Source organism: Cricetulus griseus, chromosome 4, assembly GCF_003668045.3.
Source record: "Cricetulus griseus strain 17A/GY chromosome 4, alternate assembly CriGri-PICRH-1.0, whole genome shotgun sequence".
NCBI lineage: Eukaryota > Metazoa > Chordata > Mammalia > Rodentia > Cricetidae > Cricetulus > Cricetulus griseus.
Genome location: NC_048597.1, coordinates 102,672,147 through 102,693,515, shown reverse-complemented (window position 1 = coordinate 102,693,515; position 21,369 = coordinate 102,672,147). Strand labels below are relative to the sequence as shown.

The window sequence follows — 21,369 nt, the reverse complement described above, 5'->3', positions numbered from 1 at the left end:
CTTTTTATCCTCCTGCTTCAGCCTTCTGAGTACTGGAATTATGCCAGTAAACCTGGTATTCTAGTTTCTTCAAGTGTGCGTGTGTGCGCGCGCATATGCATTCTTGGGGTATATAGTTCAGAGGACAACGTATGGGAATTGGTTTTTTTTCCTTCCACTCTGTCCGCCCCAGGGATCAAGCCCAGGTCTTTAGGCTTAGCACTGAACCAGCTTGCTAGCATTTTCATAGTGAAATGTGAGTCTTTTTCTGTTTCTCCTGTCCTCTCTGACCCCCTTTTTTTTTTTCACCTTTTCTTTCTCTCTTGGCCTTCAACTTCACTGGTAGCCAGAAGTGACCTTGAGGTTCCTCTCTGTTCACCTCCCAAATGTTATAGGAGTGGATTACTATATCATACCCAGCTCAATAGCAAACATATCTGAAGATGTATGGGAAAATTTGGCAATTTTGTGGTTGTGTATGTTTTTAGAGAAAAAGTCCTAAGCTTCCTTAAGTTCTCCAGAGGTCCCTCCATCCCTCGGTGTTCTTCTTCTTTTTTTTTTTTAATTTATAATGTCTGAACAATAGAGGAGGGCACCAGATCTCATTATAGATGGTTGTGAGCCACTACGTTGGTGCTGGGAATTGGACTTAGTATTTTGTAGGAGAGCATCCGGTGCTCTTAACCTTTGAGCCATCTTGCCAGCCCCCCCTGGGTGTTCTTTATCTCCTTCCTTCCTTCCTTCCTTCCTTCCTTCCTTCCTTCCTTCCTTCCTTTTGTCTTTTCGAGACAGGGTTTCACTGTATTGTTTTGGAGCCTGTCCTGAACTCTGTAGACCAGGCTGGCCTTGAACTCACAGAGATCCGCCTGCCTCTGCCTCCCAAGTGCTGGGATTAAAGGTGTGCGCCAACAATGCCTGGGCAGTCTTTCCTTTTAAAATTAGATTTGTTTGCCGGGTGTTGGTGGCGCACGCCTTTAATCCCAGCACTTGGGAGGCAGAGGCAGGTGGATCTCTGTGAGTTCGAGACCAGCCAGGTCTACAAGAGCTAGTTCCAAGACAGCCTCCAAAGCCACAGAGAAACCCTGTCTCGAAAAAAAAAAATTAGATTTGTTCTATGTGGGCATACTTGCTATGTGCATGAAGGTCAGAGGACAACCTGTGGTGGGTTCTTTTGGGATCAAGCTCAGGGTATCAGGCATAGTGGCAGGCGTCTTCAGCCACTAAGCCATCTTGCCTACTTCTCAGCTTTTTATTTCAATTTTCTTTATTGTTTTCTTGGGTTGTCCTCAACTCAATCTAGCCCAGACAGGCCTTGAACTTTTGATCTTCCTACTTCAGCCTCCCAAGTAGCTATGAGCCCAACAGACTTGTAAAAGTTGTCTTAATTGTAGAAACATTTAGCTACATTTTATTGTATTTCCTCATTTGACTACCTCCCTCCCCCCACATACAGGGTTTCTCCTTGTAACTCTAGTTGTCCTGGAACTCACTCTAGACCAGAATAGTCTCAATCAAACTCAAGAGATCAGCTTGCTTCTGCCTCCCAAACACTGGGATTGTTTATGTGCATTGGTGTTTTGCCTGCATGTATGTCTTTATGAGAGTGTTAGGTGCCCTGGAACTGGAGTTACAGACAGTTGTGAGCTGCCATGTGGGTGCTAGGAATTGAACCCAGGTCCTCTGGAAGAGCAGCCAGTGCTTTTAGCTGCTGAGCCATCTCTACTGTAGAAACCCTTGGCCATTCCTTTCTTGAGACTTTCCTGGCTCTTGATGAGAGCAACTTTCTGCTATTTTTCCTGCTTTCCTGGCATTCTTGAAGGGATCAGTCTTGCCTGGGTTCACTTTTTCAGTTTTAGGGTTGCTACCAAATACTTCCTTCATGCTGCCCCCTCACTGTCCCTGCTGCAATGGTACAACTTTAGCACTTATATGATGTTGATTCCCAATGCGTATCTTTCCTTTGGTTTGCCCTCTAGGTCCTGCAAATTGTTCCCTGCAACTCATAGTTTGCTCTACCTCCTAGGCTTCCTTGCTGTCTGTTGCTCAAGCCAGACAGAAATTCATCCTTTTTGCACCCCTATATTCTACCCTTAACCAGGGTCCTGAATTATCCCCTGCTGTCATCATGTGTTGCTTCTGTTGGTACCCTCATAATTTTTTAGCAGAGCTTTGTATTTTGTTTGCTCACTGTCCATAAAATCTCCATTCCCCATACTATTGTCAGAACATGGTCCTACTGCCCCTGTGGGTGGCGTCCTTACACACACACAGGGTGTGTTTCTTTAACATGGCCCAGGGCTTGCAGTTTAGGTTCCTTCTACGGCGCAGCTCTTTTCCAGAAGTTTTGCTGAGCTGTTTGTAGTTCTTCAATGTGTCATGTACTTTCACATCTCTATCTTATTCTTCTTTCTGCCGTGATTGTCCACTCCCTAACCCCACCCTTTCCACGATCCTTCTCCCTCTATTGCCCATGCAGTCACATCTGCTGTGGTCTGTCTGGGTTGGCCTTTCCAACCTGCTTTTCCAGGAAGTTGAGGCATTTCTTCTGGGTTTGCATACCAGAGTTCGGGCTAGGTCCAGGTTACCTAGCTCATTGCTTAGTTTTCTCTTCATCAGCATTGTGACATTGGGCAGTTTGATTATTTGAAGTGGACATACTAATTTCTACCTCATAAGCTATTGATACAAATATATTAAAAAGTGACTAGCACTTCAGAGTTAGCTTGTGCTAAATGTTACATTTATGTGGTTTCTGTATCTCTCTTTCTAGACTAATGTCTTTATGAGTAGGCTACACAGCTTACTCATCTCAGTAGTCTCAGAATTTAGCAGTGAATGTGGTTCATAATTTACAGCCAGAAAACACTTGGGTGGGTGGATGAGTGGGTGAATATGTGAATGAGGGGGTTAATGAATGAATCCCAGTGCACATGGCAGTCTTGCTGCTAGTGATGCTGAGTATCTTGTCCTTGTTTGTTGGCCACTTGTGTGTTTTATATTTTGTACAAGATAGCTATTTGTCCATTAAAAAAAGGTTTATGTGTGTTTTGCCTGCATGTGCGTCTGTTCACCATGTGCATGTAGTACCCATAGAGGCCAGAAGAGGGCATCAGATCCCCTGGAACTAGAGTTACAGGTGGTTGTTGTCACTTGTGGGTACAGGAAATTGAACCCAAGTCCCGAAAGAGCAGCCAGTGCTTTTAATCACCGAGTCATCTTTCCAACTCTCCTTTTGCCCAATTTTAAGTTGACATTTTTGTCTTTTTATCATTGAGTTGTTAAGAATTCTTCTGAATCCTATCCCTTACTGCTTAGATGATATGCAAATATTTTCTAGTAGTTAAAATTTTTTTGAAACATCAAAGCTTTAATTTTTATTAAGCCTAATTTTATATTTTCCCTTCAATATTTTTGCTTTGGTTGTCATATCCAAGAAACCATTTCTTACACCTGTGCATTCTTTTTCTCCATGCTTAAGATTCTGATCCATTTTGGGGTTTTCTTTTGTATGTAGAGTGAGGTAGGGTCCTGTCTTCATTCATTTGATTTGTTTTGTTTTTGTTTTTCAAGACAGGGTTTCTCTGTGCAACAGTCCTGGCTGTCCTGGAACTCACTCTGTAGACCAGGCTGGCCTCAAACTCACTGAGATCTGCCTGCCTTTGCTTCTGCTTCCCAAGTGCTGGGACTAAATAAAGGTGTGCGCCACCACTGCTTGGTTTCTGTCTTCATTCTTGTGCATGTGGATTTCCACATTTCTCAGCACCATTTATTGAAGAAAAAAATCTTTCCCTGACCTTTTTTTTTTTTTTTTTTTTTTTTTTTTTTTTTTTTTTTTTTTTTTTTGGTGCCGTCGTTGAAACCATTTGATAAAAAGAAAATGAATTTATTTCTAGACTCTCACTCAGTTCTTTCCCATAATCTGTGTGTTCTTGTACTAGCACCAGACCTTATTGTTGACTGCCTTTTGTAGTAAGTTTTGAAACCACAAAGTCTAAGGCAGTGGTGGTGGCGGCCATGGCGCACATGCCTTTAATCCCAGCACTCGGGAGGCAGAGGCAGCAGGCAAAGCTTTACTTGTGGAGACCAGAAGTCTTGATCAAGCTTGCTCCAAAGGTTCAAGTTGAGGATCCTTCCTTGATTCAGGCTTCTGGTGTTGATCTGTAGTCCTTGGTATTTCATGGTTTATAGAAGGGTGCCAGTCAGATGACACTTTCCTTTTGTCTTCATTTGTGTTCCCACTGTACACGGCTGCCTGTATCCAAGTTTTCTCCTTTCAAAAGGTTACCTGTCACACAATTTGAGCTAACCTGACTTGCCCTCCTTTAGGCCTAGTTACCCCGAGTCCCATTTCAATATGGTCACCAACTTAAGAATCTCTTGCTTGGTACAGCTCAGATGAAACCCACTCCTAGGTGCTTGACTGTCCCCGAGCCTCCTGTCTCATTTGTTCCATCTGTTCTCCACCAGAACCGGGTGGTGGGTCGGCCTAAGGGCAAGTTGGGCCCGGCCTCAGCGGTGAAGTTGGCTGCCAACAGAACAACAGCAGGAGCTCGCAGGCGCCGGACGCGATGCCGCAAATGCGAGGCCTGCCTGCGGACGGAGTGCGGGGAGTGCCACTTTTGCAAGGACATGAAGAAGTTTGGAGGCCCCGGGCGCATGAAGCAGAGCTGCATCATGCGGCAGTGCATCGCTGTGAGTACACAGGCGTGGGCGGGGCTCTGGCCTCTCTGCTTCCAGTTTGCTGGTCTGCCCTGCTCTGCCCTCCTTATGGGATGAGGGGTTCAGGAGATGCTCTTTTCAGCTACCCTTGGTTGTACTGGGGTAGCCTTAGGCTCCTATTTGTCATCTGGTGGTCTGTATCTCTTCCCTGCCTGAAATGGCTGAGTTCTTTGAAGTTCCTCTTATTAAAGAGGTCAGGGCAGTTTGTCTTGACTGTGACCCTGTTGCCAACATTTATGGTCCAGTTCTTCCTTCCTGTCCTTTCTTCATAGTTAGAAGTTTGGGTGGAAGGAGTGATATATGGCATGAGGGACCTGGGCCCATGGAGAACTTGGCCGGCCCCTCAAGACACTTCACACTTCTTTGGCAACCTGACACAGTCCTGGGGTTCAATTTTAGTTCCCTCCTCCACATACTGTAAGACTTTACCTTCCCTGATGCATGGCTCCCTGGGGACCCAATGGTCTTCTTCCTGCCCCACTGAAAAGCTGGCTTAGCTGGAATAACCAGATTTCTCCACCCTGGTGAACTGGTCCATAAGTCCAGCATGATATTGGGTGAGTGAGCCTTTTCTCCCTGAATGCTCCAGCCCACCAACCCTCAAGCTTTGGTTGGCACCTTCCCTTTCTCCCTGTGTACATAACTGGCTTGCTATTTATCACTTGTGGTTTTAAAAAAAATACACACCATAAAATTTTCCAACTTAACTGTTTTTAAGCATATGGCACATGAGTGTTATTTTGTGTACGTCTGTGATGCTGATCTAGAGGGCATTTTCATCTTCCAAACCAAAACTCTAGCCATTTTCTCACTTCCTAGAAACCACATAGCATTTTCAGTTTCTGAGGGTTTAACCACTATGTATATGTGAAATGGACAGTCATTTTTTGAGTAGTTTATTTTACTTAGCATAATATGCTTAAAGATTCAGTTGTCCTGCGTGACAGAATTGTTTTAATTTAAAAATGTTGTATGTTTGTTTATTGTGCCATGGTCTCCTGCTGGCATCAAACTTATGACAGTCCTCTTGCATCAGCCTCCCACATGCTGTGATGATAGGTGTGTGCCACCACACCTGCCTCAGAAATTTGTTAATGTTGAGTAATATTAGATGTATAACATTACATTAGTTTTTGTACTTTGAGTATGGGTATTTGAGTTGTTTCTACCTCTTGCCTCTTGTGAATAATGCTGCAATGGACATCAGTACTGGACCCCCCCCCCTTTTTTTTTTGTTTTTTGTTTTTTGTTTTTTGTTTTCTGAGACAGGGTTTCTCTGTATTGTTTTGGAGGCTGTCCTGGAACTCACTCTGTAGACCAGGCTGGCCTTGAACTCACAGAGATCCACCTGCCTCTGCCTCCCAAGTGCTGGGATTAAAGGTGTACACCACCAACGCCTTGAACGCCTTTTTGAGATCTGGCCTCTGTGGGCAGAGGTGTAACTGTAGGATCATAATTTGGTTTTTAGTTTTTGAGTAATTTCCATAGTGGTGATACAGTTTTACATTGCATGAGAAGTACAGACGTTCCATTTCTCTACATCTTTGGCCACATTATTTTCCTGCCCTAATAAGTATTACCCTAATAATATTTGTAGAACACTTTCATGTTCATATTAGCCATTTTTATATCTTGTAAAAAATATTTTATTTATTATGTATACAGCATTCTGCCTCCATTTATGCCTGAAGGCCAGAAAAGGGCACCGCATCTCATTACAGATGGTTGTGAGCCACCATAAGGTTGTTGGGAATTGAACTCAGGACCTCTGGAAGAGCAGCCAGTGCTCTTAACCTCTGAGCCATCTCTCCAGCCCCCTTTTTATATCTTCTTTCAAGTCCTTTGCCCAAGTTTTTTGTTTGTTTGTTTGTTTGTTTGTTTTTGTTTTTTTTGTCTTTGGTTTTGATGAGTTGTACAAATTCTTTATATATTCTGCATATTATCCCTCAACATGAAGTGCAAGTTGTTTTTGTTGTTTGTTTTTTTTTAGATTTATTTACTTCTATATGTATGATTATTTTGCCACATGTATGCATTGTATGAATGTTTTGCCTGTGTAATGTCTGTGTACCACTGTAATGTGTAATGCCTGATGCCCCACAGAGGCCAGAAGGAGGTATCAGGTCCCCTGGAACTGGAGTTACAGGCAATTGTGAGTCACCAAATAAATGGATGCTGGGAATTGAACCTGCATCATGCCTTTAATTAATCTTAGCACTCAGGAGGCAGTCTGATCTCTGTGAGTTCAAGGCCAGTCTGGTCTACATAAAGTTTCAGGTCCGCCAGAGCGGTAGAGAGAAACCTGTCTTTTTTTTAGATTTCATTTATTTATATTATCTATACAGTCTTGTGCCTGCATGCCAGCAGAGGGCACCAGATCTCATTCAGGGTGGTTGTGTGCCACCATGTGGTTGCTGGGAATTGAACTCAGGACCTGTGGGAGAACAGTCAGTGTTCTTAACCACTGAGCCATCTCTGCAGCCCTGAAACCTGTCTTTTTTTTTTTTTTTTTTTTTTTTTTTTTTTTTTAAAAAAAGCCTTTGAAATATCAGGCAGAAGGTTGTGGGATGAGACATCCACCACCATGGTATTTGGGAAAACAAAGACAACTCACTGAAATCCAAGGCAAAGTTGTGTTCTGGCATTATCTGAGGCAGCAAAGAGTGTTTTGGAGAACAAAAAAAGGCAGAAAGGCCCTTGATGAGGTAAACAAGGTCAGAGAAACTGCACAGGAAACTGTCAACCTTCGAGTGGGGCAGGGCATTTAAACAAGGAGCTCAGCCAAGGCATCAATTGAAATGGGCAGGCTTGGTGGGAACAGCCCATAGAAGCAAGATAAAGGTCTGAGGTTGAAGGACTGAGGCTGAGGTGCCAGAGGTAAAGCTGCTCAGAGATATGGCATGAAGATGAGCTGGGGCAGCAAGGAGAATGTCTGTATGAGAAGCCACATGGAGACAGGGGGCCGAAGGAGGAAGACTGTACATCAAGACAAGGGCTGGAAAAGGCATGTGGGTCACAGGCAAGGAAAGGGAAAGGGCTAGAGGAAAGCCAAAAGTGTAAGGCCAGCCTGTTCTGAATGTAGCAGTTGCCAAATCAGTCTACATAATGCAATGTCGGTGGGGGTGGTGTTTAGCCAATTTAAGAAGCTATGTGCAGATGGAGATAGCAGGAGACATGGAGACACAAGAGTCTCCCCTTGCTAATAAGGCTGTGCAAAGAGGCACCTAGTCAGGCATCTACAGAAGTAAGATGGCACATCACTGGGCTGGAGAGATGGCTCAGAGATTATGAGCGCTGACTGCTCTTTCAGAAGCATGTGCGTTCAATTCCCAGCACGCACATGGTGGCTCACAACCATCTGTAATGAGATCAGTATCCTCATCTGGCTTGCATGGATGCAGATTTAAAGCTGTATATACGTTTCCTGTATCTTTCTACTTGTGGGTCACTTCCAGGTGTGGGCCAAGGTGTAGGTGACACTGCTTAAAACCAGCAGTTTCCACAGGGAGACTCTTTAAAATTGTGGGTTGCTTTTTGTTTGGTTTTGAGATAAGGTCTCTCTGTATAGCATTGGATGGCATCAAACTCATTGCAACCTCCTGCCTCTGTTTCTACCTCTGAGTGCTAGGAATAAAGGTATCTGTCACTATCCCCAGCCTCACAAAAATGTTTTTACTTATCTATGGAATGAATGTATCCCAACTTATGTTGAGATCCTTGTGAGGCAGTTTAATTAAAACTAAAGGTGCTTCCCCTGTGTACCAGGCACTAATTGGAATAAGAAGGCTGAATATCTGCCTTGGCCCCTGACCTCACTGTGTATCATCATGCATAGCAATTCTCAAATTATATAGTCTTAAGAAAAGATGAGGACCCCAGGAAACTGTTGTTTGTCTGTTATTTTTCTACTATGTTTGAAATTACAATTGAGAAATAAAAAGTTTTTTTTAAAGATTTATTTTATGCATGCAAGTGCTTTATCTGCATGTACACCTGCACACCAGAAGAGGGCACCAGATCTCATAAGGGATGGTTGTGAGCCACCATGTGGTTGCTGGGAATTGAACTCAGGACCTTTGGAAGAACAGCCAGTGCTCCTAACCTGAGCCATCTCTCCAGCCCCCGAGAAAGAAAAAGTTTTAGTTCATTTTAAAAGAATGTTCACAAATGACATGTTTTTATGAGAGCCAAAAGTAATATTTTTGGTTTTGGTTTTTTTCTGGAACAGGCTCTGTAGACCAAGATGGCCTCAAACTCACAGAGGTCCACCTGCCTCTGCCTCCCGAGTGCTGGGATTAAAGTCGTGCGCCACCAACGCCCGGCCCATGCCTGGTTTCATATCTGCTTCTATATATGCCACCTATTTTGGATGGAGGATGAGGAAAATTATGCCTCCCACAGGTAGTTGGGCAGGTGAGGAACATGATAATAACTTCTGCAGATAAGCCTGGGTCCTTTCAAGCTTTTAGAATCCCAAAGGTAGCATCTTCTTTTATTTTTTGTTTGTTTATTGATTTTTTGGTTTCTTTGTGTAGCTTTGGCTGTCCTGGAACTAGCTCTGTAGACCAGGCTGGTCTTGAACTCATAGCATTCCTCCTGCCTCTGCCTCCCCATAGCTGGGACTAAAGGCAGCTACCCTTTGGCAGCTTCTTAAAGTTAGTTGCAAAATGGAATCTGAAACTGTATAAATCAGCTTTTTTTACTGTTGCATTAAAAAGGTTGTCTTACCCTTGCTCCTGCAGTTATGTTGTAACATTGCACACTGGTGACTGAGGCTGAGTTTCCCAAAGATTGCAGCATACTCTTAAGCATAGACACATACATCCTATTTGATGTAGTATTACCATCTTTCTGATAGGGAAAACCTGTTCCTGGCCATGGAAAGACTACCAGGTGAAGGAAAACTTCATTTACTTTTAGAGTCTCGAATTTTGTCATTTATACCAATTGGCAGTTTGTTTTCTTTTTGCAAATGACAGGATCATATCTTAAGTCTTCAAGAAAATGCAACATCAGCTAGTGGTTTTTCTACACTTCAAATAAAAATTATGTTCTAAGACAGACATGGTAGCTCACACCAGTATTCCCAGTAATGGGGTGGCTGAAGCAGGCAGGCCATGAGTTTCCAGTTAGCTTGGGCAACAGTGTGAAACCCTGACTCTGGATAGATTGATAGGAGGAGGGGTGGGGAGAAGGAGGAAAATAAAATAAAGAGGAGGAGGAGGAGGAAAATAAAATAAAGATGTAATGTGGAGAACCTGGTGGTCAGTTGAGTTCACAAGTTAGTCACATGTCCTTTTCTTTTAATAACGGTCCCTCAGCATGGGGAAGTATTTTGTGCATACTTCCTGTGTGAAAAGGATGTGTTCAAGGGTTGAGGTTTTCATGAAGTTAATGATCAAAAACTGGTGATCTTTTTAGTGTTCATGTGGTCCTGAGACTGGTTGCCTGGATGGCAGGACCTGGCCTCTAGTTCAGAGTACCACAACTGTTTAACCCACCCATGCTTTCGCACAGTTATTGCAGAAGACAAATTATGCCTTGCTGTTGTTTAAAATGGGTGTGATCCCTCTTTTGAGATCTTGGGAACAGGCTGTGGATTGTGTCTTGACACCACTTATTCCTGGTCTTTTCCACGTGGGGAGCCTTGCCTGACATCTACACTTAAATTTGTCTATATAAACAGAATATGTTCTTCATGTTGTCTGCCTCCTTCCACCAAAAGGTAAGCTCAGAGTGTGAGAGATTTGATCTGTCTTGTTCATTACTATATTCTTAGTTCTTGTAGAATACCTGTCACATGGAGGTGAATAAATTTGCTTGGAGCAGCTCTCTGATTCCTGACAGGCCCAGGAGAACTTTGGCTTAGTCTCCAGAGGGGTCTGTCTTCACTCTCTGCTGACTTGCATGTTTCTTGGTTCCTCAGCCAGTGCTGCCCCACACCGCCGTGTGCCTTGTGTGTGGCGAGGCAGGGAAGGAGGACACAGTGGAAGAGGAGGAAGGCAAATTTAACCTCATGCTCATGGAATGCTCCATCTGCAACGAGATCATCCACCCTGGATGCCTTAAGGTAGTAGTATCCCTTGGGGCCCTGAACACCCCTCTTCCCCATGCTTCTGGACCTGACAGTTATGATGAGACTTGCTCAGGTGGTGATGATACACAGGTGGCATGCTAATCCTAGTGGACCCTCAGTTTTAGGGCATTCTGTGTCAGATGATAAGCCCAGTGCAGGAAGAGTTTGGGGTAGTGCCTACAGCAGGGTCCAAAGCATCTCAGTAGACAGAAAACAAGGATCCTGACTCCTGGCTTCTGGGAGAAAAGGGCTGAGCCAGAAAGGGCGGGGCTTGAATTGTAGGTGGTTTCTCTCTGTGCCTCTGCACCAGGAACCGGTTCCTGTGATATGCTAGGACAGGACTGCCTTCTGGGTGACCTCTGTGCCTGCCTGGCACAGGTGGCTGGTTCCACTTTGGAAAGGAAGAAACCATTCTCTGCTGGCACATGTCTCTATCCCAGAATACATTCTTATCTGTGGGCTGCAAGGGGTGAGGGCCTTTGTTTTGGTCCTTATTCCCTCATCATACCCACCCGATGGGGGTACTGTGCCATCCATAGCTTTGGAAGCCAGCCTCTCCTGGTAGGTATTGCTTCACTATGTCTCCTGTGCTCAGCTAAGGTAAATAGTACAACCACGTGGTGGATCCTTTCTTTTGGCTAGACACAGATGGAAACTGGTTGGGGGAGGGGTGTGAATGCTAAAGCAGACTGGGCCTTGAATAGACCTCATATCTTTGTGGATCCTCTGGGCAACCTTCCCTGTCCACTGAGACCTGTCCTATTCTTTTAGATTAAGGAATCAGAGGGTGTGGTCAACGATGAGCTTCCCAACTGCTGGGAGTGTCCGAAGTGTAACCATGCTGGCAAGACCGGGAAAGTGAGTGCGGACTCCAAGTCCCTGGTTGGGTCGGGTTGGCAGAAAGTGACGGGCTGGGCCTTGCCAGGACCAGCCTGTCCCCAGTTGTCGGTCAGGTGGGGTGCAGCGGGCTGGGAGAGGAAGAGCAAGTTCAAAGATATACAGTTGGATTGTTCTTCTCTCTTTTTGGCCTACAAGCAAAAGCGTGGCCCTGGCTTTAAGTATGCCTCCAACCTGCCCGGCTCCTTGCTCAAGGAGCAGAAGATGAACCGGGACAACAAGGAAGGGCAGGAGCCTGCCAAGCGGAGGAGTGAGTGTGAAGAGGCTCCTCGACGCAGGTCAGACGAGCACCCCAAGAAGGTGCCTGCAGATGGCATCCTACGCCGAAAGTCTGATGATGTGCACCTGAGGAGGAAGCGGAAATACGAGAAGCCCCAAGAGCTGAGTGGACGCAAGCGAGTACGAACTGGGAGGCCCTGGGCAGCAGAAGGGTGGTGTGGATGGTCTTAGGTGTGGGGTGGATGGTGGGGACCAGGAAGGTTAATGGGTAGAACTTGGGATCCTGGCTTCTGAAGAGCTGCCCTGAGCAGGTCACCCAAATCCTGAGAGCCTGGCCCAAAAGAAAGAGAAAAGCCAGCGAAGTCACTCCTCTTCCCACCCCCTTTAGGCCTCGACGCTTCAAACGTCCCCCGGTTCCTCCTCTCACCTCTCGCCGAGGCCCGCTCTAGGCAGCAGTCTCAGCCCTTGGTGGAGATCCAGTCTCACTTACTTCCAGCAGCAGGTGCTCCCACGCCCCACCCTCCCAAGGCCCTGGGGACTTGAGTCCAGGCTGTCCTCCTCTCCACCCCCAGAACCTCTGCTCCATTGCTACAGATGCTCCTGTGGCCTGGCCCCAAATCAGGCAGTGGGCCTGAGAGGTTGAGAAGCCTCTCTGTTGGTTGGGGAAGCTGCCACTGGGTAGATCCTGGTCGCCCTGCTCTGCTAATGGGCCTTGCTGCTAATGGGCCTTGCTGTTAGTAGCCACAAGGTGGCGCCTGGAGAAGCTCCTGGTAGGGCTTGGATAGGGAATGATGCCTTCTGCCTGGTCTCCATCTCTGGGGTCCCTTAGTCATGGCTGCTGTTAATGGGCACCTGCCATCTCTGGTCTGACTTGGGTGGGGAGGTCAGCTGGATGTGGATAATTGACCATCTTCCGTTATTTCTACCATTCTCTGGGAAATCACCAGGCAGAACTATGCTGTCAGTCATGTGAAGGGCATGGCTTTGTGGGGAAAATGTCCTAACCCTTACTGAAGAGACTGGGCTTGTGGTGTGGTGGGGTTTAAAGGGGCCATATTCTTCTAGTCCAGGAGCAAAGTCTGTATCCTTTCTTCCCTGACAGCTAAAACCTGGCAAAGAAGATAAGCTTTTCAGGAAAAAGGTACCATCTTCCCTTCCTCATGTACCTACAGCCCACTTTCAGCTGTCAGAGCTGTGGGCAACACTCGGGATGGCCCTTGTATATCCCATGATAGGGTTGGGATGTCTGGGATGGGCACTACCCCAAACTACACGGGTTAATTGAAGGCCACTCATCCTCACCTCTCTCTCTCTCCTGCAGCGGCGATCCTGGAAGAACGCTGAGGATCGGTTGGCACTGGCCAACAAACCCCTTCGGCGCTTCAAGCAGGAACCAGAAGACGATCTGCCTGAGGCACCTCCTAAGACTCGGGAAAGTGACCAGTCACGTTCCAGCTCACCCACTGCTGGGCCCAGCACTGAAGGGGCTGAAGGCCCAGAAGAGAAAAAAAAAGTGAAGATGCGCCGAAAACGGCGGCTTCCCAACAAGGAGCTGAGCAAAGAACTAAGCAAGGAGCTCAATCACGAGATCCAAAAGACAGAGAGTACCTTGGCCCACGAGAACCACCAGCCCATCAAGTCAGAGCCCGAGAGTGAAAATGAGGAGCCAAAGAGGCCCTTAAGCCACTGCGAGCGCCCACACCGCTTCAGCAAGGGCCTCAACGGCACCCCTCGGGAGCTTCGGCACCCACTGGGACCTGGCCTGCGCAGCCCACCTCGGGTTATCTCCCGGCCCCCACCCTCTTCGTCCCCACCTAAGTGCATCCAGATGGAGCGTCATGTGATCCGGCCGCCACCCATCAGCCCACCACCTGACTCACTGCCCCTTGATGATGGAGCAGCCCATGTCATGCACAGGGAGGTGTGGATGGCAGTCTTCAGCTACCTCAGCCACCAAGACCTGTGTGTCTGCATGCGGGTCTGCAGAACCTGGAACCGCTGGTAAGGGATAGTCCTGTATAGGTAGGGTTTAGGTTGTGGCTCAGGATAGTCCATGGCAACATATATTGCTTGAGTAGCTTACACAGATTAGTTTCCTGTTACAGAGGTCCAGTCTCAGGAGGGGAGCTATCTGTTTGCTTTCCTAATATGGAAAACTAAGGACTACATAGTTTCCCCTTGTCTAGTCTTAGCTGAAGTTGAGTGTAAGTAAGCAGTACTGACAAATTCCATCCTGACATTTTACAGATTTGTAGCGTTAGCTGCATTTCTGACCCAACCTCTTGAATAGGAGGATTCAGTGCCTCCCCACAGGGGGTTGTTAGGCATAGTAAGATGTAGTAAGGCGATATTTTATGGAGAGTACTTGCTGGCATCTTCCATGTAAGCATCAACAGAGGTGCCCAAATGTGGACAGGGTGGATGCTAAGTAGGTTGCAGAGTGCTGAATCTTTAAAGGAACTTCCTCCTTGAGATGGCAAGTGGGGAACAGTTACCATAGCCAAGCAGGGGTTCTCCAAGTGAGCTACTAACTATGATGATGTGTTCCCTGCCTGGCCGTCCTCTCAGGTGCTGCGATAAGCGGTTGTGGACCCGCATTGACCTGAACCACTGCAAGTCCATCACGCCCCTGATGCTGAGCGGCATCATCCGGCGACAGCCTATCTCCCTTGACCTCAGCTGGACCAATATCTCCAAGAAGCAGCTGAGTTGGCTCATCAACCGGTTGCCTGGTAAGGTTTTGGTTAAGGATCCCAAATGTGCAGTGACAATGACCTGGATTGTGTCACTTGACTCTGACCTTCTTCTTTCTCCTAGGGCTCCGAGACTTGGTGCTGTCAGGTTGCTCATGGATTGCTGTCTCAGCCCTCTGTAGTTCCAGTTGTCCATTGCTCCGGACCCTGGATGTTCAGTGGGTAGAAGGACTAAAGGATGCCCAGATGCGGGATCTCCTGTCCCCACCCACAGACAACAGGCCAGGTGAGTTGCCAGGCTGGAGATATACCCTAAGGGGTCTTTCTCATGGAGATGGCATGACCTAGATACCTTTTTGTTTTGAGCACATTACCTTCCCCTCATGTGGCTAATGTGTCATCAGCTTTGCTCTTTTCTGGAAGACATAGGGAGAGAGTTCTCAGCTTGCTTTGGGTATGAGGACTTTTGTTTTTTGGCTGACTATTTCTTTGTTAATCTTTCTTGGCTTTAACGTTCCCTTCTGAAGCATCAGGATTAGGGTGGTTGAGTAAGGTCTCAAAGCATAGTATGTTCCTAGGTCAGCTGCTTGGGTCACCCTCCCCAGGCAAAGCTTAATGGTACATGTATGAGGTGGTGTAACAACAGACAAGGACAGATGGCTAGAATGAAATGTAGTCTCACCAACCACAGCTTGAAGGCAGATTCTCCAACCATGTTTATTAAATCTGATTTTCAATGCTGAAATTCTGGCTTGAGGTAGGGTACAATTCACAATAGCAGATGGGCCTTTTATAGTTAACAGCAGCAGCAGAACTTGCTTTCCTTGTTGCGGTGATGGTTGCCTCTCCTGTCTGCCACAATAGGTCAGATGGACAATCGGAGTAAACTCCGGAACATTGTAGAACTGCGCCTAGCTGGCCTGGACATCACAGATGCCTCCCTGCGGCTCATTATCCGCCATATGCCCCTGCTCTCCAAGCTTCACCTCAGTTACTGTAATCACGTCACTGACCAGTCCATCAACCTGCTCACTGCAGTCGGAACTACCACCCGAGACTCTCTGACAGAGATCATCCTGTCAGGTAAGCAGGGCCCATACCCATGGGCACGGGATATCTATCAAGAATGACTGTCTAGACAGGTGGTGGTAGTGCACATCTTTAATGCCAGCACTCAGGAGACAGAGGCAGGTGGATCTCTCTGAGTTCAAGGTCAGCATGATCTACAGAGCTAATTCCAGGATACAGAGAAACCTTCTGTCTAGTCACAAGTGAATGAGACCACTAAGTCTAGAGATATAATTTCCTATCAAAAAACAGCTAACATCAGTGAGAGTATGTGGTTCTAAAGTCTAGGGTCATCCCTTGTGTGGTAAGAGACAAACTCATGTCTGCAGCCAGATTGTGGGCAACAGACATGGGCTGGAAGGCAGGAACCAGTGAATACAGGTTGGCTAATGGACTAGAAGAAACTCAATTTCTTCCTATGTTGCCGTGTCTTGTGCATGCCCCTTACGATCTTTCTATCAAGGAGCCTGTTAGAAATGAAATCCCTGGGGGCTGGAGAGATGTCTCAGTGGTTAAGAGCACTGCTTGTTCTTCTCATTACCATCTGTAATGAGATCTGGTGCCCTCCTCTGGCCTGCAGGCAACATGAAGACAGAACACTGTACACATAATAAATAAATTAAAAAAAAAAAAAAGAAATGAAATCCCTATAGATAGTTCCAGTGTTTATTTCTGTCAGGTACTACAGAATCCTCATTCTTCCCATTGTTACTTGGCTGAAGGATTTAGAGCTTGGTAAGGTGGACAACGGCAAGACCACTTGTCCTTAGTTAACAGTGTTTCCTGGTAGCTTAAGATAGTCTAGATTGGAATTGTTACATTTATGTGAGACAAAATACATAAATAAGGGGGAAAGTCACTCTTCTTCAAGAAATGGATAACCTCAACTCAACTAAAATTAAATTTTGACACAACTGCATTATGTTTTCTAAGAATGGAGATATAATAGAGGGAGACAGTGTTGGTTTACAGAGAAATACGGCACTAAGGAAATGTTTGGAGATATTTATGCCCATATCCATGTCACACAGTAGGTAGGATGGTTGGTGTAGACAGTTTGGGATCATTCTATGCCTAGGGTCCTTAGAAGTTATTCCTCCTCACTGTGAAGGTTTGGTAGCAATAATTGTGCCACTAACAGAGGCAAAGAGCTGTGCAGAAGTGAGATTTCACCGCTGTATTCCAGCTCAAGGCTTACTCGTTGAGACTTGAAGGGTGATAGAGCTGCTAGCATCTGGTTCCAAGCATTTAATTATGGTAAATGCTATTTCTAGTTGTTACAGATGTGCAGTGGAGTTCAGGAAATATGTGGGAGTGTGTATAGATCCTCTACATTTTAATTTTCCATTACAACAATGAGATCATCTTTTCATCTCAGTACACATATACCTCCATTCTTTTTGTTTGTTTTAAGAGAAGTTTCAGTCCTCTGCTACACTGGAAGTTCACAGCATCTTGGGGCACACGAGAACCTATCTCAAAAAAAGAGAGATTAGGTTTAGAGATGAGACTTGTTTTGTATTTAACTGAATTCGTGTTCATGTGACTGGAGTATCTGGTACCCAGTTGTTGCTAGTAAGGCTGCATTTCATCCTAGACACATGTAACAGGTGCTCAAACAAATCTGGCCTTTCTCTGATCCTTACCCTTTGGGCAACTCCAAGACCCAATCTCTTGTCCAGTTTTTACATCCATGTATTACTACAGACATACTTGTTTACAACATAAGGATACTGTGACTCTACTTTTTAAAGTTGCTAATATTGACCTTATGATCTTGTACATTTTTGCTCACTAATTAAGCCAAATAATGTATTGTGAATACACTTCCTTTTCCGCACGACTTTTTTTAAAGATTTTATTTATTTATTATGTATACAACATTCTGCTTCCATGTATATCTGCACACCAGAAGAGGGCACCAGATCTCATAAGGGATGGTTGTGAGCCACCATGTGGTTGCTGGGAATTGAACTCAGGACCTCTGGAAGAGCAGTCAGTGCTCTTAACCTCTGAGCCATCTCTCCAGCCCCAGGGCAGGCTTTTCTATTTGCAAAACTACTGGCATTTCACATCTTTGTTAGTGGTTTAGTATTTAGGTTTTCTAATCCATGAACCTGGATTCCCACTTGTATCTCTCTTATTTTGGTAGTTTTTGTTTGTTTGTTTTTGTTTTTCCCCTTTCGTTTTCAGTGGACAAGTCTCATTTCTTTGAATTTACTCTTTGGGTGCTATTATGCTTGTAATTGTTCATTAGGTTTTGTGAATTTGTTTTTTGGTTTTCAAGACAGGGTTTCTCTGTGTAGACCTGGCTGGCCTTGACCTCACAGAGATCTGCCTGCCTCTGCCTGGCATGCTCTGCCACCACCACCTGCTAAGGATTGATTTTCTAACTTTCCTAAAATGTTTTAATTAGTAGAGAGTTTTTGTTTTGTTTTGATAAGTTGGACTCTTTAAATACTCTTTCTGTTTAAATCAACATTAAAGTTGATATTTAAAACTGCACCTTTTGGCAGGGGTGGGGGTTTCAGACATGGTTTCTCTGACTTTGGAGGCAGTCTGTAGACGAGGCTGGTCTCAAACTCACAGAGATCCACCTGCCTCTGCCTCCCAAGTACTGGGACTCAAGGCTCGAACCACCATTGCCTGGCCAAACTGCACCATTTTTTTCTGTAACCTTTTCATTACTTTTTACTGTTATTAATTTGCCATGTTTAGGGTTTCTCTTCCAAATTTGTATTTTGAATTCTTTTAGATTTATGTGTGTTATGTACATCATGTGTATGCTTGGTGCCTGAAGAAGTCCAAAAAGTTGGCTGTGAGTTCTGGGAACCCAGTCCTCTTAACCACTGAGCCATCTCTGCAGCCCCCATTCTTATACTGTAAACTTTTTCAAACACATAGAAGAATAGCAGACAGTGGATACTTGTTTGTATCAGTCCTGTGTAACAATTAGAGATCTCATGGATGTTTCCTAAGCATGAGGATCCTATTTACATGACTACAATAGTGCTATCACATGTAAATTAAGAACTGAATAAAACCAGAGTACTTTTTTGCTCTCCATTGAGACCAAAGACAAGAAAACTGACAAAAAAGATGCTTCTAAATATAATCACTCCCTCTTTCCAAGAGCCCTGTATTATCTAATTAGCCCCTCAGATGTTGCCCAAAGATGCAATTTTTTTTATATGTATAAATAGGACAGGAGAAAAAAACCAACACACAGTTTTGTATCTTTTTCATTTTTCCTTGTGACACGAGGCCCCATGTTGACCAGCCCCTGTCCTGTTATCAGTAATCCTTGATAAGGGACCAGGAATGCAGCTCAGTGATAAAGCACTTGCTTATCACATGAGAAGGTCCTGCCTGATTCTATCCCAGGACCATAAATACAGACAGAACCCCACAGTTACCTTTAGAAGGCATGAGAAACTTGTAACATTAGCTTCTAGAAAATTCTATTCCTTAGGTTCCATTTACTTAGAAAATGTTTTCCATTCCAAGTTTTTGTTTTCTGTGAATTCCCAAGTTAAGATCATAAATTGATGAAGTCAAACATTTTTTAATAAGATTTCCCTGTAATAACTGTACTTTGAAAAAAGTTGTGATGCTCTTTAGGTGAGTTCACTGGCATGAAAAGCTGGTTACAGAGTGCACTGGGCAGAATTGCTCCCCATGAATCCCTACCTACATCCTTGGAGCCTTTTTAGGATGTACATAGACCCTTCTAACAACCATCTCCTTTTGACAGAGCTGTTATGCTCAGTTCAATCTCTGGAGTGTATCTTACTCCCCTCAAGCTCCTCCTCTGCTCTCTTCCTACCTCTCGTCTGTCTCACTTCCATTACCAACTCTTAGGAGAAAAATCCCCTGAAAGTCACTCACTTTGAGACAGAGGATCCCGACAGCTCCTATCTGTCTCCTTTGCATTTCACAAGTGGCCCTCACCTGGATGACTCTGCTGTAGACTTGAGATCATCAGAGGTACACGTGCTTATCTTGGCACCAGTGTAACCAGCACCTCCAGATCGCTCCTTTTCCCTGTTGACTTTTGCGCAGGCAGCATTGGCCTTTTTGATGAATCACTTTCAGCAACAAAAAATCTTGTACCTAGAGCTTAAAGACCCCTCTGTCTAGGAAGGGAGGGACCTTTCCATGCAAGTCTCTTGGTCTTTCTTGAGCATTAAATTTCTTTACAGCCTGGAATCTCACACCTTCCACAGACAGGTACTGACCTGACAGACTATAGTCAACCTTTGATTGAAGATAATGAGGATAAATTAATATCATAAAAAAGGTCCTGTTCAATATGGGGCTTCACATGACATAGAAAAAAATGCAACAGCATGGAAAATGTTTTTTATAACAGCAAAATCTCTATCCTCTATAAAGTAAATCAAACTTTGAGCTTTAAGGGACTTTTAGACTTTAGATGGTAGTGAACCACCATGCGGTTGCTGGGAATTGAACTCAGGACCTTTGGAAGAACAGGCAGTGCTCTTAACCTCTGAGCCATCTCTCCAGTCCCCAGGAATGACTTTAAAGTAATTGTGTATGTGCATCATCATTTGCTTCTTTGACTTTTGCAGTAAGATTTATAAAGCAGATTAGCAGAGCTAGGTACGGAAGTACACGTATCTTTTATACCAGCACTTGAGAGGTAGAGGCAGACAGATACCGTGATTTTTGAGGACAGCGTGATCTACAAAGCCAGTTCCAGACCAGTCAGGGCTATGTAGAGAGGCTGTGTCTCAAAAACAGCATCAGCAATATATTGAAGAGATTGGTGTTTCAGAAGCATCTTTTTATTAGGGTCCTTATATTTTTGCTCCCTTCAGTCTAACGGTCCCATCCTCATATGTGGTTCAGCATACGACTCGGCTTCCGGTGACTGCCGATTTCACTTGGATTCATATTCCTGCTATGCCTGTGAGATTGGGTTGTCCTCACATAGTTTGGTGCGCATCTATGTTCAGGGCTTTGTGTGTTGGCATGAGACTCCTATTTGCTGGACTGACGATGTACAGGTGGTCAGTGCCTACACTGATCACTGTCACTTTTGATAGTTGACCTTGATTTTTATTCAAAAGTGGTAACAGTAATGGCCAGGAAATTAATAACCCTGACAGAAAGAAATCATTTTCTCATCCATTCGATCCACCTGGAAGTCATTTATCTTGCTTAGTCTAAAACAAAGTAGGGTCAACAAAAAATACATAATTGCTGCCTGCAGGATATGTTGAACTGTCTTTTTTTGTGGACAAAGCCTTTCCTCCATCCCTTCTAGCACATTTGTTTTCCTGGCACAGGCTTCATAGAGATATTCCATTTTGGGGGAGGGTGCAAAAAAGCAGCCACCTGTGGGCTGTGTGTCACCAATTTACTGGGGTGTGACATAGAGTGCTAAGACCTGAGGGACTTCACTGATCCCGCCATATAAAGCAGGATATTTATCTGACAGTGTAGTCAGACAAGGGGACAATACTTAGGAATACTTCCTATCAGACAAGCCTCTAGACACATTTTATAAGATAAACTGATTTTGTATGTAACCATATAAAGGAAGATGTACAAGTGGTTTCTACTTGATAGTCTGGCTTTGGGGGAATGGAAGGGGCAGTGTTGCAAATAGAACTTTGTCTTCCCATGCCTGGCAGAACACTCCAAACACCTGTCATGCATATGTTATTAAGCTTTGCAAATGGTAAGTGACAT

The 21,369-nt window shown here is 44.9% G+C and overlaps 1 protein-coding gene across 13 annotated transcripts in view; it reads left to right on the top strand.

Moving 5' to 3' along the window:
* Positions 1 to 21,369, top strand: part of Kdm2b (lysine demethylase 2B) — a 121,967-nt gene that overhangs the window by 99,390 nt on the left and 1,208 nt on the right. For 4 of the 13 annotated variants that reach the window (XM_027414016.2, XM_027414018.1, XM_027414020.1 and 1 more), the window contains 10 exons: positions 4,447 to 4,671; positions 10,625 to 10,768; positions 11,546 to 11,632; positions 11,810 to 12,070; positions 12,279 to 12,392; positions 12,993 to 13,031; positions 13,212 to 13,891; positions 14,459 to 14,622; positions 14,708 to 14,869; positions 15,448 to 15,666. In XM_027414016.2, coding sequence (XP_027269817.1) covers positions 4,447 to 4,671; positions 10,625 to 10,768; positions 11,546 to 11,632; positions 11,810 to 12,070; positions 12,279 to 12,392; positions 12,993 to 13,031; positions 13,212 to 13,891; positions 14,459 to 14,622; positions 14,708 to 14,869; positions 15,448 to 15,666 — 2,095 coding nt within the window. Of the gene's footprint in view, positions 1 to 4,446; positions 4,672 to 10,624; positions 10,772 to 11,545; positions 11,633 to 11,800; positions 12,071 to 12,278; positions 12,393 to 12,992; positions 13,032 to 13,211; positions 13,892 to 14,458; positions 14,623 to 14,707; positions 14,870 to 15,447; positions 15,667 to 21,369 lie in introns of all 13 variants that reach the window. The other 9 variants (XM_027414013.2, XM_027414017.2, XM_027414019.2 and 6 more) reach the window with 5 other exon arrangements.